The 12,651-nt window shown below is 53.3% G+C and overlaps 4 protein-coding genes across 4 annotated transcripts; 1 reads left to right on the forward strand and 3 right to left on the reverse strand.

Moving 5' to 3' along the window:
- Positions 1–633: 633 nt before the first annotated feature.
- On the forward strand, positions 634–1,694 carry J4E92_002804 (uncharacterized protein; the record flags this gene model as incomplete). The annotated part of the gene is made up of 3 exons (XM_051494204.1): positions 634–813; positions 861–1,167; positions 1,213–1,694. The coding sequence occupies 3 exons, from the start codon at positions 634–636 to the stop codon at positions 1,692–1,694; spliced, it is 969 nt and encodes a 322-aa protein (XP_051355883.1).
- Positions 1,695–2,626: 932 nt separating this feature from the next.
- On the reverse strand, positions 2,627–3,348 carry J4E92_002805 (uncharacterized protein; the record flags this gene model as incomplete). Its single annotated transcript, XM_051494205.1, has 2 exons — positions 2,627–3,210; positions 3,342–3,348. The coding sequence occupies 2 exons, from the start codon at positions 3,346–3,348 to the stop codon at positions 2,627–2,629; spliced, it is 591 nt and encodes a 196-aa protein (XP_051355884.1).
- Positions 3,349–3,793: 445 nt separating this feature from the next.
- On the reverse strand, positions 3,794–4,357 carry J4E92_002806 (uncharacterized protein; the record flags this gene model as incomplete). The annotated part of the gene is made up of 2 exons (XM_051494206.1): positions 3,794–4,130; positions 4,257–4,357. The coding sequence occupies 2 exons, from the start codon at positions 4,355–4,357 to the stop codon at positions 3,794–3,796; spliced, it is 438 nt and encodes a 145-aa protein (XP_051355885.1).
- A 1,005-nt stretch (positions 4,358–5,362) lies between these two features.
- Positions 5,363–10,732, reverse strand: J4E92_002807 (uncharacterized protein; the record flags this gene model as incomplete). The annotated part of the gene is made up of 3 exons (XM_051494207.1): positions 5,363–6,153; positions 6,207–10,558; positions 10,668–10,732. The coding sequence occupies 3 exons, from the start codon at positions 10,730–10,732 to the stop codon at positions 5,363–5,365; spliced, it is 5,208 nt and encodes a 1,735-aa protein (XP_051355886.1).
- Positions 10,733–12,651: the final 1,919 nt, after the last annotated feature.

Genomic DNA, 12,651 nt, shown 5'->3' on the forward strand with positions numbered 1-12,651 from the left:
ATGGGTGGAGCTGGACTCGGACAGTCCGCCGCTTCATGAGCACACTACCGCTAAAATCATACGCGTGACAAGAGGACACTGTGGTTCCACTGTACTCCTCGAGTAGCGGCATGCTTGACCAGCGGGTGAGTGTGGAGCTGGTGCCCACCATGACTACACTCGGAGTGGCCACCAGAAGCGTGACTGCCCACCCGACGGGGCGGAGGTGAAGCTCTTCGCCAGCTCCAACGTAAAACTTATAGCAGAGTTTACGAAGTACACTCACACGGACGCCATGGCACACTTGTATGACATCGTCCTATATCCGCAGTATCGCGGTCTGCAATGGGATTCCACAGTAGATCAGTCTTCGCTAATGCATCGTGTGGATGCCAGTTCGGCATCAGGAAGTGCATAGTAGTCAAGGGTTTAGGAAACCTCCTTTTGGGACTTGCCAGGCTAGACAAAGCCTTTACAAAGCCTCATTCTTTAAATTCCCTTGTTCTTGATTGTCTGACGGTGAACGGTGATAATGCAGTTGATAGTCACGTGAGTCTTGTCGTGAGTCTGTGCGTTCTACCACTACAGATATATCGGTTTGGAGCTCGCGTTGCAAAGTTTTCTCAACAGCAACACATCGCATCCTATCACACAATGGGGCGCAGACACGATAGGAAAGAGCAGGCGAGGCAGCTGAAGGAGCTGCAGGAGAAGATGGCGGAGATGCAGTTGGCGGAAATGGAGCGTGTGCGGAAGGCGGAGGTTGCGGATGAGGTTGCGCGAGTGCGCGCAGAGGAAGAGAAGGTGCGCGCAGATCGAGAGAAAGAGAAGAGGGTAAGAATTGTCTATGCTGATGAAGCGCTCTGCTAACGTTTTTGCAGCGGCGAATGCGTGCGGAGAAGAAGGCTGCGGACGCAGCGTATGAGGCTGATCTGGCGGCTGTTCTAGCGAACGCAGAAAAGCTACTTGCTGCCAATCAAGAGAAGTGGAGGCAGCAAGAGCTCGTGCTAGAGGAGGAGAGGCGTGCGATAGAGGTGATGGATCGTGAGATGGAGGAGCGGGCTCGCCGGCGAAAGCAGCTCCTGAAGGAGAACGAGGAGAGGAGGGTGGCGGGTGAGGAGGAAGCCATCTTGTCACGGAAGGTCGGCGAGAAAATGGCTGCCTTCAATGGTGCTGCCAATTTTCTTGGTAAGTGGTACATCGTTTGGTATTTTACATTGCTAATCAACTTAGGGTTTCTGTATGATACCTATCAGCCCCGCGCCTTGCCAGACGTCTCCGCCGCCGACAAGGTTGCCGCTGAGAAGGCCGCCGCCGAGCAGCTCAACTCCCACGGGCGCTCCGGTGGCTTCGCCTCACGTGGTAGTCATCGTGGTGGTCGTCGTGGTCTTGATGGTCGTGGTCGTCTTAGTGGTCGTGCTCGTCGTGTTGAAGCTCCTGCTCGGCCGGACAATTCGTCTCAGTATGCCCGGGACTTTGTGAGCGAAGCCAAGACGGATGACGTGCCTACCGCGGAGAAGGCAGCAGAGGATCGTAAGAAAGCAAAAGCGTGGCAGACTGCATCTGAAGCAGCTGCTGAAGCCTCTTCGCCGACACTTGCCCCCGCTGCTCCCGCCGCTTCTCAGGCCGCACCCACGCCTGCCGCCACTTCCGTTCCCCTCAATAGCATCAAGCCCAGCGAGGAAGACAAGCGGGCGGCGTTGGAAGACGACTGAGTGTGGAAAACACGGAGGACCAGGATATCGGGGCGTGACCCCGATATGCATTGCCACGGAGAGGAACTTTCGGTCGTTTGATCGAAGTTCCATGGTCAGAAGACAGCAGTATTCGGTGCTTTGCCCGATGCTTGCTATACACCCTTTGCACATCGGATGCCATTTCGGTGTAGCATATATGGGAAGGTAAGCCAATATGCTGCAGCGTCAGGTCTCCTTGACGCTACCAGGTAAGGCAGCGGGTATCGGGGCTCTCCTCAATATCCGTATTCTTTTTTTGGTTCTAGGTTGCCCCTAGAACCGTCATTCTTCTTCTCACAGGTAAGCGGGTTATGTTCATTTCCAACAGTCACTTCGAGTATGTTTGTTTCATAGTAGTTTAAATGTGAATTCTCTACCATCATCGCACATCCGTTGTCCGGGCGTGGTGGGACCATTCCCAATTGCGTCTAGACCAAACACGCATCTCTCGCATCTGGAGGCAGGCAAGATGATACCAGCCACCCAGCCTTCCGCACATGACGTCATTTCCATCGTCATCGTCGCCGCTCGCATCTCAGACAGCGAACTTCGACCTCGCTCTCAGCCTCGCACCATAAACCCAGATCAGATACATGCCAATCTGTTTCGAGTTAGCGCAAAGTCACAGACTTGCTGGATCTCGTCAAACTTACAATACCCATGACACTTAAGCCACCCAGAAGACTAATACCCTTTCCTATGCCCAATTTGAGATACATAGGGCGGGAGAAGAGTACGGATCCGAAAGCGAAGGCGGAGCGACAGAAGTCGTTGCCCGCAAATAGAGACGCGGCGTATTGCGGGTAAGACATGGGCACGTAGGCTGCAGAAACGTTAGCGATATGAACAGTAACCACAGTAGAGGTATAGGCGATAACTTACAAAAGACAGCCTGGAAGATGATGTACACGCTACTCGAATATATAGCGATACCGATAGTCGAAACAATCCAATGTACAGATTGACGAGCCGTCCAGCCTATACATCTCGCCATTAGTACCCAATGTCTCAAGTCCAGTCGTGCAATCAGACTCACCAAAGATGAATAACCCAATCGGTACCCCAAAACTCGCGAAAATTGCCGGCACGAGTCTATGCTCTTGGGGTCTCAGTCCTTGCTTGAGGATATCCGGTATGAGGTAGAACCTCAGATACGAAAAGTAAATTGTCATAGCAATGACGCATCCCACGATGATCGAAAGAAACACAATCGTCATCTCGCCGACGCTGAACCCGTATATCTCCAGATACACCAAAGGGAAGACCTCGAAGAAGGAGTAGTAGATGCCGTATGTCAGCGCGGAGTAGACGTTGATGAAGAAGAGAGCAGGGTCTTTGACGCAGATCTCCAGAGGTTTGATGAGAGTATCGAGGAGTTCTGCGGAGAACTTGGTGCCTTTGCGATCGATCTCGGTTTGGGTATGGATGTTCGAATTGCCAGTCAGTGCACGCAGGCGAGCGGAGCGGTGAAGCAGAATGGTGGTAGGCTGCGTTTCTGGGAGAAAGAAGAAAAAGAGTAGGAATACTGGGGCGGCCATCCAGAGGAGTTCCCATTGGGACCTAAACACGTACACGAACAGTCAGCATCGAGGGAATAAAAAGGCTGTATTCATGAAGCAAGAGTACGTACCATCGCCAGTTCTCAGCGTATACGGAGAAGCCAGATAGAAGAGGCCCGAGAGCTGGTCCAGCGAACGCGGCTGCTGTCCAGAAAGCTAGGCCGTACGGTATATGGAGCAGAGAGTACAGATCCTGCATCGTAGCTCCGCCGTTCGCTAGGCAGGGGCTTCCGAAGAAGCCGAGTAGGAAGCGAAGGAACAGGAAGCCGCCGAGATTATCTACTAGGGCGGTAGGCAAAGTGAGGATGGTGAAGAGCGCGAAAGTCGTGATGTACGGTATGTTTCTGCCGAGTTGTGGTACTGTGATGAGCTGTTAGCAAGGCCTACGTCCGCGACAACTTCCTCACACGGGACGAGCATCCGATGAAGAGGGACAGGAGAGGACATCACATACCCTCGCTCAGAGGCGCAAACAACAACGGACCGATCCCATATCCTACACACCGTCAGCTATCCATCCTATCCATCGTCTCTCTCAACGAAGATCAGCAACATACCTAGCACATAAAGCGCCAACCCCAAACTCGCCTTGAATGCCCCCACTCCAAACTCACTCATAACCAGCAGCGTACTACTGACGTATATCGAACTGCCAGCGTACACAATAAACGTATACAGACAGATCAAGAAAGCCGTCCATGTCTTCTTGCCCTGCGACCAGTTCTGCGGGTTCGCAGTGTCGGTTGTGGTATACCATTCGGCTAGTATGAGGCCGTCGGCCGTCTTTACGGGGGCGATTGAGTGGACGGGTGAGTGGGTGGTATGGAGGGCTAGGTCGGCTTCGAGGCGTGAAGGGCTGAATGGTAGGGTGTGCGATGGAAGCGGGGTGGTTGAGGTTGAGTTGCGTGTTGAAGTCCCTTCAACTCCTGCGGTATGGGAGGGAAGTTTTTCGACGTCGGTGTATGCAGATGGGATTTCGAACCCAGGTATTTCTTCGGGATACTTGAAGAACCGGTTACGTGTTGCGTAACGAACGAGTTGGCCAAAAGGCGCGTCGCGGACGATCTCCTTGATAGTCTCCATGGTTTCCAGATACGCGAACGAGATCTCACAGAATCGATACTATCAAAAAGGCTACTCGAACATTTCCGGTGCAAAATCCCCTTTATACCTACACACTTTACCATCTATTCTAATCATCAAGCGGCTCTGCTCACCTCCTCCCGTCCAGCCAACGCACTGGAAAGCCATCTCCTCCCCAACGACAAATCAACACCACAGTCAGCATAAGCCATTATTCACCACCGAGCGAATACTCATACACCAGATCAAGTTGCATGCCGAAAGGCTGATAAGACGCCGGACAAGGCAAGTAAGACCCGAAAGCGGCGGGTTAACAGCCACGTGATTGGTACTTCAGCGAAAGCCACAAAGCCCAACGGGGTAATTTGCACTTTTTGCTGACCGATCAGAATATTGTTGATGGAACGCAGTAGCAGGACTGGCTCGATAGTAGCATGCGCTCAGCCTTTGCTTCTGTTTACTGATCGGTGGTTGTCGACGTGGTGGTGCGTTTTGTCAGATCCGCCAAGATCCGATACTGGCTGACATGTACATGCTGACGAGCACCGCTTACCCAAGTCACAACATACAATGGAGAATCCGGACACCCTGGAGCCTACGTTGACCTTGGACCGCCTACTTTGTATGTTTTTATCTTAATGTAGGCTCCAAGGTGTTTAGTAGTACATGTTAACTAAGAAAAAACTAGATAGGCCTGCAGCCTACATCAACACAAAAACCTACAAAATAGGTAACCCGGCGTTGATGTAGGCTCTAGACCTATTCAGTTTTTCTCTTGTATAAGGTGGGTACGTCAATGTGTCGATTATAATTATATGCACACTAAGAGCAGGTGACCACCCATAGGCCCTGTTTGGTATACGCCGACAATGAAACAGAAGGAAATAATGCCTCGCTCATGCAAAACCTTGATCACATGCTTTTTTTCCGTCTCCAACTCCGTCTAAATTTGACTCTCCCCTCTCATCCCAAGACCCTTCAACCGTACGGCGGAGCTGCGATCTTCTATTGGGCAGCTGATGTAGGTTTCGACTCATACGCAGTCTTTGCTGTATTGGTCAAGGTTTCTAGCTCGCCACTGGTTTCACACATGGAGCGGAATGAACCGCCATCTTTTCGGACGAGATCGTAGGGATGGCCGTACTCGATGACCTCACCCTTGTCCAGAACAAGGACCTTGTCGTAGTCGATGATTGTTTGGAGGCGATGCGCTATCGTGATGGTGGTGTTCTTGATCTGACGAATGGTTTCTTGGATCTTCGCATCGGTGGCGTAGTCGATGGACGCTGTGGCTTCGTCCATCAGCAGAACCTTGGGTGCTTTCAGTAGCGCTCGCGCCAAGCACAAAAGTTGTCGTTGACCTTGCGACAGGTTGGACCCGGATTCCGACACCAGCGAATTGAGGTTCTTGAATGGGTTCTTGTTGTCGGCCTCCATAGCAGCCTGTGCCGCTACATCGTCGCGGTCCGCAGTACGACCATCAGGCATGACCACGACAGTGTCTTCCTGTGTCTCGCCACGATCCCAGTCGCGGTTCGCCAGAATGGACCCGGGATTTGTGGTAGCGGCTGAGTAGCTGCCGTTGACATCCGCTGTCACAGCGTTTGTTGTCGGAACGGGAATCTGGACAGCGCGAGGTGGGGTGGTCGCTCCAGTAGGAGTGACAGAGCCGGACGCAGGGCGTGATAGAGTAGAGATCAGGTTGACTTCGCGAAGGGCGGTGTAGATCTCTTCATCGGTGAAGATAGAGAAGGGGTCGAGATTGCTTCGGATCGTGCCTGTGAAAAGTGTCGGATCTGTGTAGTGTCAGCATCTGTTCCATCCTAATGAGATATAAAGATATGCCTACCTTGCGGTACCATGACGACGTTCTCCCGCAGATCGTGCAGGCCGATCGTGCCAACATCAATGTCATCGATCAAGATTTTGCCCTTCTCAGCCTCCAGCGCCCGGAACAAGGCAAGTGCCATTGAACTCTTGCCGGCACCCGTTCGGCCTACGACACCGACCTTCTCACCTGGAAGGATCTTGAAGGTCAAGTCCTTCAGGACAAGGTCAAAGTCAGTCCTGTATCGCGTGCTGTAGTTGATGAACTCTACGGATCCCTTGCTCGGCCAGTTGGATGGTGGACGGTTCTCTGAAATGACAGATGGAGCTTCCTGGTCAACATCGAGGTACTCCTTGACACGCTCGACCGAGTTCATGTTCTGTTCATTAGCAGAGTAGAGACGAACGAACCACAAGACGTTCTCGGTGAAGGTAACAGCATAGGTAAGTGCGAGACCCGCTGCGCCTGCATCAATGCGTCCAACGCTGAGCACCACGAAAGCTCCGGAGAAGAAGGCGACCATGGCACCGACGACGTCCACACGGAACGCAAGCCACCTGTTGGCTGCCCAGAGATAGATGAAGGGACGATGTTGAGTGTTAATCTTCGCCAAGTTCTCGCGGATGAAGCGGCGTTCGTCACCGTAGGCTCTGATAGTCGTCATGCCGGATAGTGTCTCACCAAACTGTTGATACAGCGGACTTCGATGTACGGACTCCAATCGCTTCAGGTCGCGGGACGAGTTGATGTAGAAGCGACCGATGAGAAAGTAGAGGATGGAGATGAAGAAGGCCGCGATCAGGAAACCAGGAGTAATGATGGAAATAAGAATGACGATCGTGATGATGGAAGCGAAGCAATGGACAACACCAATGGCGACTGGCGCTACCTCTTGATCGACTGACTCAATGTCCTTGGAGAACCTGTTCATGAGCTGACCGAGTGGGGTCTGATCGAAGAAGCGGAACTTGGCATGCGTAACCTTTTGAATGAGTCGTTCGTGTATGCGTTTGGATGCAGCGAGAGACCCTCCAAAGAGGAAGCCCTCTCGTAAGAAGGTGATGAACATGAAAATGAGTCCAAGAACGGCGTAAACGCTGAGGAAGTATGCAGAGTTGACGTCCGGGTTCGGGTCACTGAAGGTAGTCTGCATGGTGTTGTAGGCATACGACTGCTGCTCCGGTTGTGTAAAGAAGGGAATGTTCCAGCTGCAGGTGCCACTGTTCATGCATGTTCCCATGCCACTTATTGTCGGAGCATGCGTTACCGGAGATTGGTGATGGCTGCTCGTCACAGCATAGCCCTTTTCAGCGTACGCGTTCGCCCATGTGCGAATCCAGAGGTTGGTAGATACCGAAGAGATTTGCGCAGCTACAAAAGCAATGGTAGCACCAAGCCAGTAGTACCAGGGGCCCATAGCTCGAAGATACATGGTGATGATGCTCAGCTTGACGCCCCCCTCTGCCTTCTTCTCGTCCTGACTGTTGCCGGCTGGCTTCTTCTTCTTGGCGTCCGGTTTGCCATTTGCGGTGCCATTAGCAGATCCATTGGCGTGATTGGCATCACCGTTTGCCTCTTCACCAGCATCCGAGGGCTCTTGGGAAGGAGGCTTGGACGCTCCTCTTGATGCGGGCCGTGATTTAGTAAGATCCTCGGTAAGCTTTCCTGAGTTGATGACCTCATCTGCTGTACCTTGTGCGACCACTCGGCCGTTCTCAAGTGCAACAGCAAACTCTGCGTGTGGCAAACAGAGGCTCACGTTGTGTGTGACGAGGATGCAAGTTCGGTTGGCCATGAGTCGTCCGTGAAGTGCGTAATGGAAGATCCATTTGGCAGTATGGGCGTCGACAGCGCTCAGAACATCGTCAAGAAGGACGTGACGAGCCTTGCTGTACAATGCACGGGCCAATGAGATACGCTGTTTCTGGCCTCCGGAGAGCGTGACACCCTTCTCTCCCACTATCGTCTCGTCGCCAGCATCAAGAATTTCAAGATCTCGCTTCAGAGAGCAGGCTTCGATAACCTCGTCGTAGCGCTTCTGGTCGAACGGACTTGCGAATACGATATTGTCCTTGACCGTACCGTTGACAAGCCAAGCTTGCTGAGCGCAGTAAGCTATACTGTCAGTGAGTCCAGTGTCGGGGTCGGGAGTCAGGTCCTCTCGGCTTAGTCCACCAGGCAGGTAAACACTACCCTTGAGCTTTGTCATTTCACCAAGCAGGCCCATGAGCAATGAAGTCTTTCCAGAGCCAGTGGGTCCAACAACAACGTTGAGCTTGCCGACACGGAACGTCAGATTGAGGTCCATCAGCTTGAAGGCATCTGCCGAGGCCTGGTCTGCCATGTCTGTTCCGCCCCAACTGAATGTACCGTTCTCGAATCCAATAATGGCTTGGCCATCTTCGTCCTTCTTCTGGGTCACGAGTTGCGAGTACTTGTCCGTCTCAGGCTCGGACAGATACTCCTCGATACGATCAACTGAAACCTTGGATTCTTGGACGTGGGCAACCATATCTGCGAGCTGGTCCAGCGGGATCCTCAGAATTTGGAAAAGTGAGAGGGCGGTGAATGCGACAGACGGAATGAGCGCCTTATGTTCAACGTTCGTGTACACGAGGAAGGACAAGAACGTGATTAAGACTGGCGAGCCCGACCATATCGTAGCTGCTACCGCCCACAGAATGTATCTCCGTCGCAGATGCTTGAGCTCAATGTACCGCTTTTCGTTGACCAGACCAATGAAGCGTTGCTCCCAAGCAAAGAACTTGATAATCCGGATGTTGGTGAGGACTTCGTTGGTCGTGTGGATGCGGGCATCGGTGGCCGCGAGGATGAGTTTCTGGATCTTGGAGAATTGTCGCGCAACATACATGTTGATCGGGAGCAGGAAAACCATCATACCAATACCAGCAATCGAGCTGTAACCCAAGATGCGGTAGAGCAAGAAGACAGCCACGACAACTTGGACAGGGGTGTTGGCCCAGAGGAAGTGTAGATAAGCGCAGATCTCGCTGACTTTGAAAGCGTCGACAGCCATAAGGTTGATGATAGCCCCAGTGGTGACCTGAGCGTCGGATTCGGGTTTCGATGTTTCGTCTTCTTTCGAGGCTCCAGTCGCCTTCTTCTTGCCAAAGGTGAAGATGCGCTTCAGTCCCTTGGGTTCTTCATCATTCTCCTGCTTCTTCTTCTCCTCGCCCAAGGCCTTCTCGGTGGTCGCTGCTGCTCGTCTCTTGAGCGCTTTTGCGTAGATTTCTCCAATGATGACAGCGCGTAGGCGGATGCAGATTTTTCGACCGAGCCACAGCGCTTGGCCATCTGCAAGTGCAGACAAACTGCCAGAAACGAACAGTAAAATGACGTAGAACCAGGCAGCGTTGGCGGGCGTCTGCTCGGGCTTCTCAACGTACTCCAGAATGACCTTGAGAAGTAGTGTCGGGGCGAAAGTAAGGAAACCAGAAATGGCAGCCCAGCCTGCTTGGATGAGTAGACCACGCTTGAAGTGCTTCAAAAGGTGGTAAGCTAAGCCGGATGTCTTCTTGACCTGACGGTAGTTCGCGATGACAGCTGCAGCCTTGTCCTTGGAGGGCAAGTTCCAGACATCGGTAAGCTCGTATGTCTTCTTATATCCTGTCCAGACGATTGGATCGACCCAACTGAAAGTGGCAAGCGAGAAAACACTAGCGACAGGTTCCCGGGCTGGCGCGATGTCGCCTTCATACTCTAGCTCCACCGCCTTGTTGCCTTTCCTAGAGCACAAAGAGATAAGGAATAGTAGCGAGACGAGGACGAAGTCGCCAATCATCAGCTTCCGGTGCAGAGGCGATCGCGGGTGGATGATGGCCGACCGAAATAGGAGGACACTGAAGACCCATTGGAACCCGTAAATGAAGGCAGTGTGGTACCACAGCTTGGGAAACGAGAATCTGCTGGTGCTTGAGAACAGCAATCGCAGCGAAGCCAGGGTGGCGATGTAGGCCCAGACGGCAACATTGGCAATGGCCGCAAGCTTGCCGTGCCTGCCCCAAACATTGGTCACCAGCACAGCGACGTGGAGTGCCAGCTGGGCCAGTACCGCGACTTCCTCGAGTATGACGACCGTGAGCTCTCCGCGGGGTTTGTCTACGGCCATGGTGGAGACCGTGTTGACGGCGTGAAGCGCGAGATCTTCGTTCCGGTCAAGGTCGTCTTCGGCATCTTCGTAGGGTTCGTCGCCATCGTAGCGAGGACTGCGGAAGGACCAAACATTGGCGGGGTCTTCGAGGACACTGTAGGCGTGGTAGTATCGGGACGCGGTGGCGGCGAAATAGAGTTGGACCAGTAGATAAACGACGGATATTCCGCATACGATGAGAGGGAATAGTGTTTGAAGATAGCTGCGACGTGTTAGTTGAGTGGTCGTTCGTGGTGGCGCATCGCCTATCGGATGGCTGCAGTGGCATCTGAGACATCGCGTCGTGGCGCAAAGCAAAAAGAAGCACCTACTCTTGCTCGAAACACCTCGAGAAGTCGTCTCTGCCCCAGAACGGGCCTCTACAGTGGGCGAACATGGTGTCTGCCGCAGTTGTACGAGACCTGTTGTGACCTGTGGTGGTGTTCAAACCTCCAGCACTCGCACTCGCTATTGACGGCTGTTGAGGCGCATTGGGACTAAAGGAAGGACCGGAGGGTGTATTCGCGCCTTCTGCTCGATTGCGCCGAAGTAAACAAACGGCAGCAGGGGGCCTCCAGCGATTGTGTCCAGGATAGGGTGGTTTGCGAGGAAAGGAACTGCTTCTTCGGTTTGCGCTTCCACTTGCCGCAAGAGCTTTTCCAGATCCGCACTGACGTTCACGCGCGCGTGCCCGAACTAACAGATGATGTAATTAGCTATTGCTGCCGATGTGCAACCGAGATGCTGGGATCAGATAAGATAGCTGCAGATCAGATAACCGGCCCAATGTAAGGACGGGTGCAACGAGCCACAGCCAGAGCGGTCGCAAACTACTCTATCGAACCGTCACCGTGGCTGCTGGTGTGGATATAGCAAGCAGTCTCACAGAGAGAGCTAGATCGTCACGACATATTGTTTGACAGGGTTCGTCTCCGCTTGACTCAAGGTGACATGGTTGTGCAGCAGATGCACCGATGCGCATGTGTCACAGAGCAGGCCATGCATCCGTCTCACGGCTTTTGTCGCGCTCTGCCGCGCTGCAGCTTCACACTACCGTACGCTCACATATTGACCGCCTCCATTAAGGTTGGCAGAGTCATAATCCGATGGGTTCGTGACAACAGCTCCAAGGGCGAAAGGGCCGTTCGAGGGCGCGCTGATACGTGCCGTACGCCTCCCGCTTCCAGACTGGAGGTTTCGGTCGTGTCGTCGGTGCAACCCAGTATTGGGCACGTTGCTAACTGCGTCCGTCTTCGCGCCATGTCTTGCCTGATGCTTCTCTTCACTACCAGGCAGGCCGTGGTAGCTGGCGCATGCCAGAGAGCCTCACGTTCGCCCTAGTGTAGAAGCCGATAAGCACCAAGGAATTACACCGAACGCGTAAAAGAGTCGAGAAGAGTCATAACGAGTCGGAAAGAGCCATAAGGGACCTTCCTATACCGACGACAGCTCTATCGCGGGCTGCCGGACATGGCAAAGTCCAGATGTCCGGGGTACTGTGATGGCTGCAAGCTACTTCCGCGGCTAAGGGTAAGTGGGACCAGGCGTTAGCTTCCCCACAGCTTACCAATTCTGCTGCCGTGCACACCACCTGTAACGTTGCTGACATTGCCAATAGGCCCGTCGTTAGGCGCAGCCTCAAAGTCGGTGAGAGACTCGCACACACATGCCGCCCCAAGTTACCTGCTGGCGCCATCTGCGCAGGTGCCGGCTCCCCTGGCGCGCCCAACGCCTTGGCCAGAGAACACAGCGTTGAACGCCGCGCAACGCTCGAGTCCTGCGACATGTGAAAACGGCCTGATTCCGCAATCTTCGCTCTAGTCACACCAGGTACGTCCTTGAAGCATCTGCAGTTGGAGCGCAGAGTTTTGGTGCCGCCACTGTGACACAGGTGTCTGTCTACGATCGTACAGTGTGTCAATTCGCATGCGCGAGAAATTGTTCTTGGCTAGAATGAAGAATCGTGTTGAGCGACGTAGTTCAAAGGTCATGTTGATGGCGATGTGGACAAGTTCCTACCCAAGAGATGGCAATCCTCCAACATCGAACAGGAAGGCACGATGAGGCACGTGGTAGTGTCGCGGCATGACCTGGGCGACCAACTTCTATCGAGAACAGCAATTGACGATTTCGCGCCTACCTAGATATCCACGTAGTTAGGATTTACTTCGGCGCAGACATACAGGGCTCTCTTGTCAACCTACGTTCAACCCCTCTCCATTGTCGTCCATAGGTGTAGCCTGGTTCCAGCAGCCTCTTCACATCCCCGTGACCTATACGAACAGTCGTTACCTTCTCTCAGGCCTGCGTATAGTC

Source organism: Alternaria infectoria, assembly GCF_024043175.1.
Source record: "Alternaria infectoria strain BMP 0036 chromosome Unknown scaffold_3, whole genome shotgun sequence".
In the NCBI taxonomy this organism is placed as follows: domain Eukaryota; kingdom Fungi; phylum Ascomycota; class Dothideomycetes; order Pleosporales; family Pleosporaceae; genus Alternaria; species Alternaria infectoria.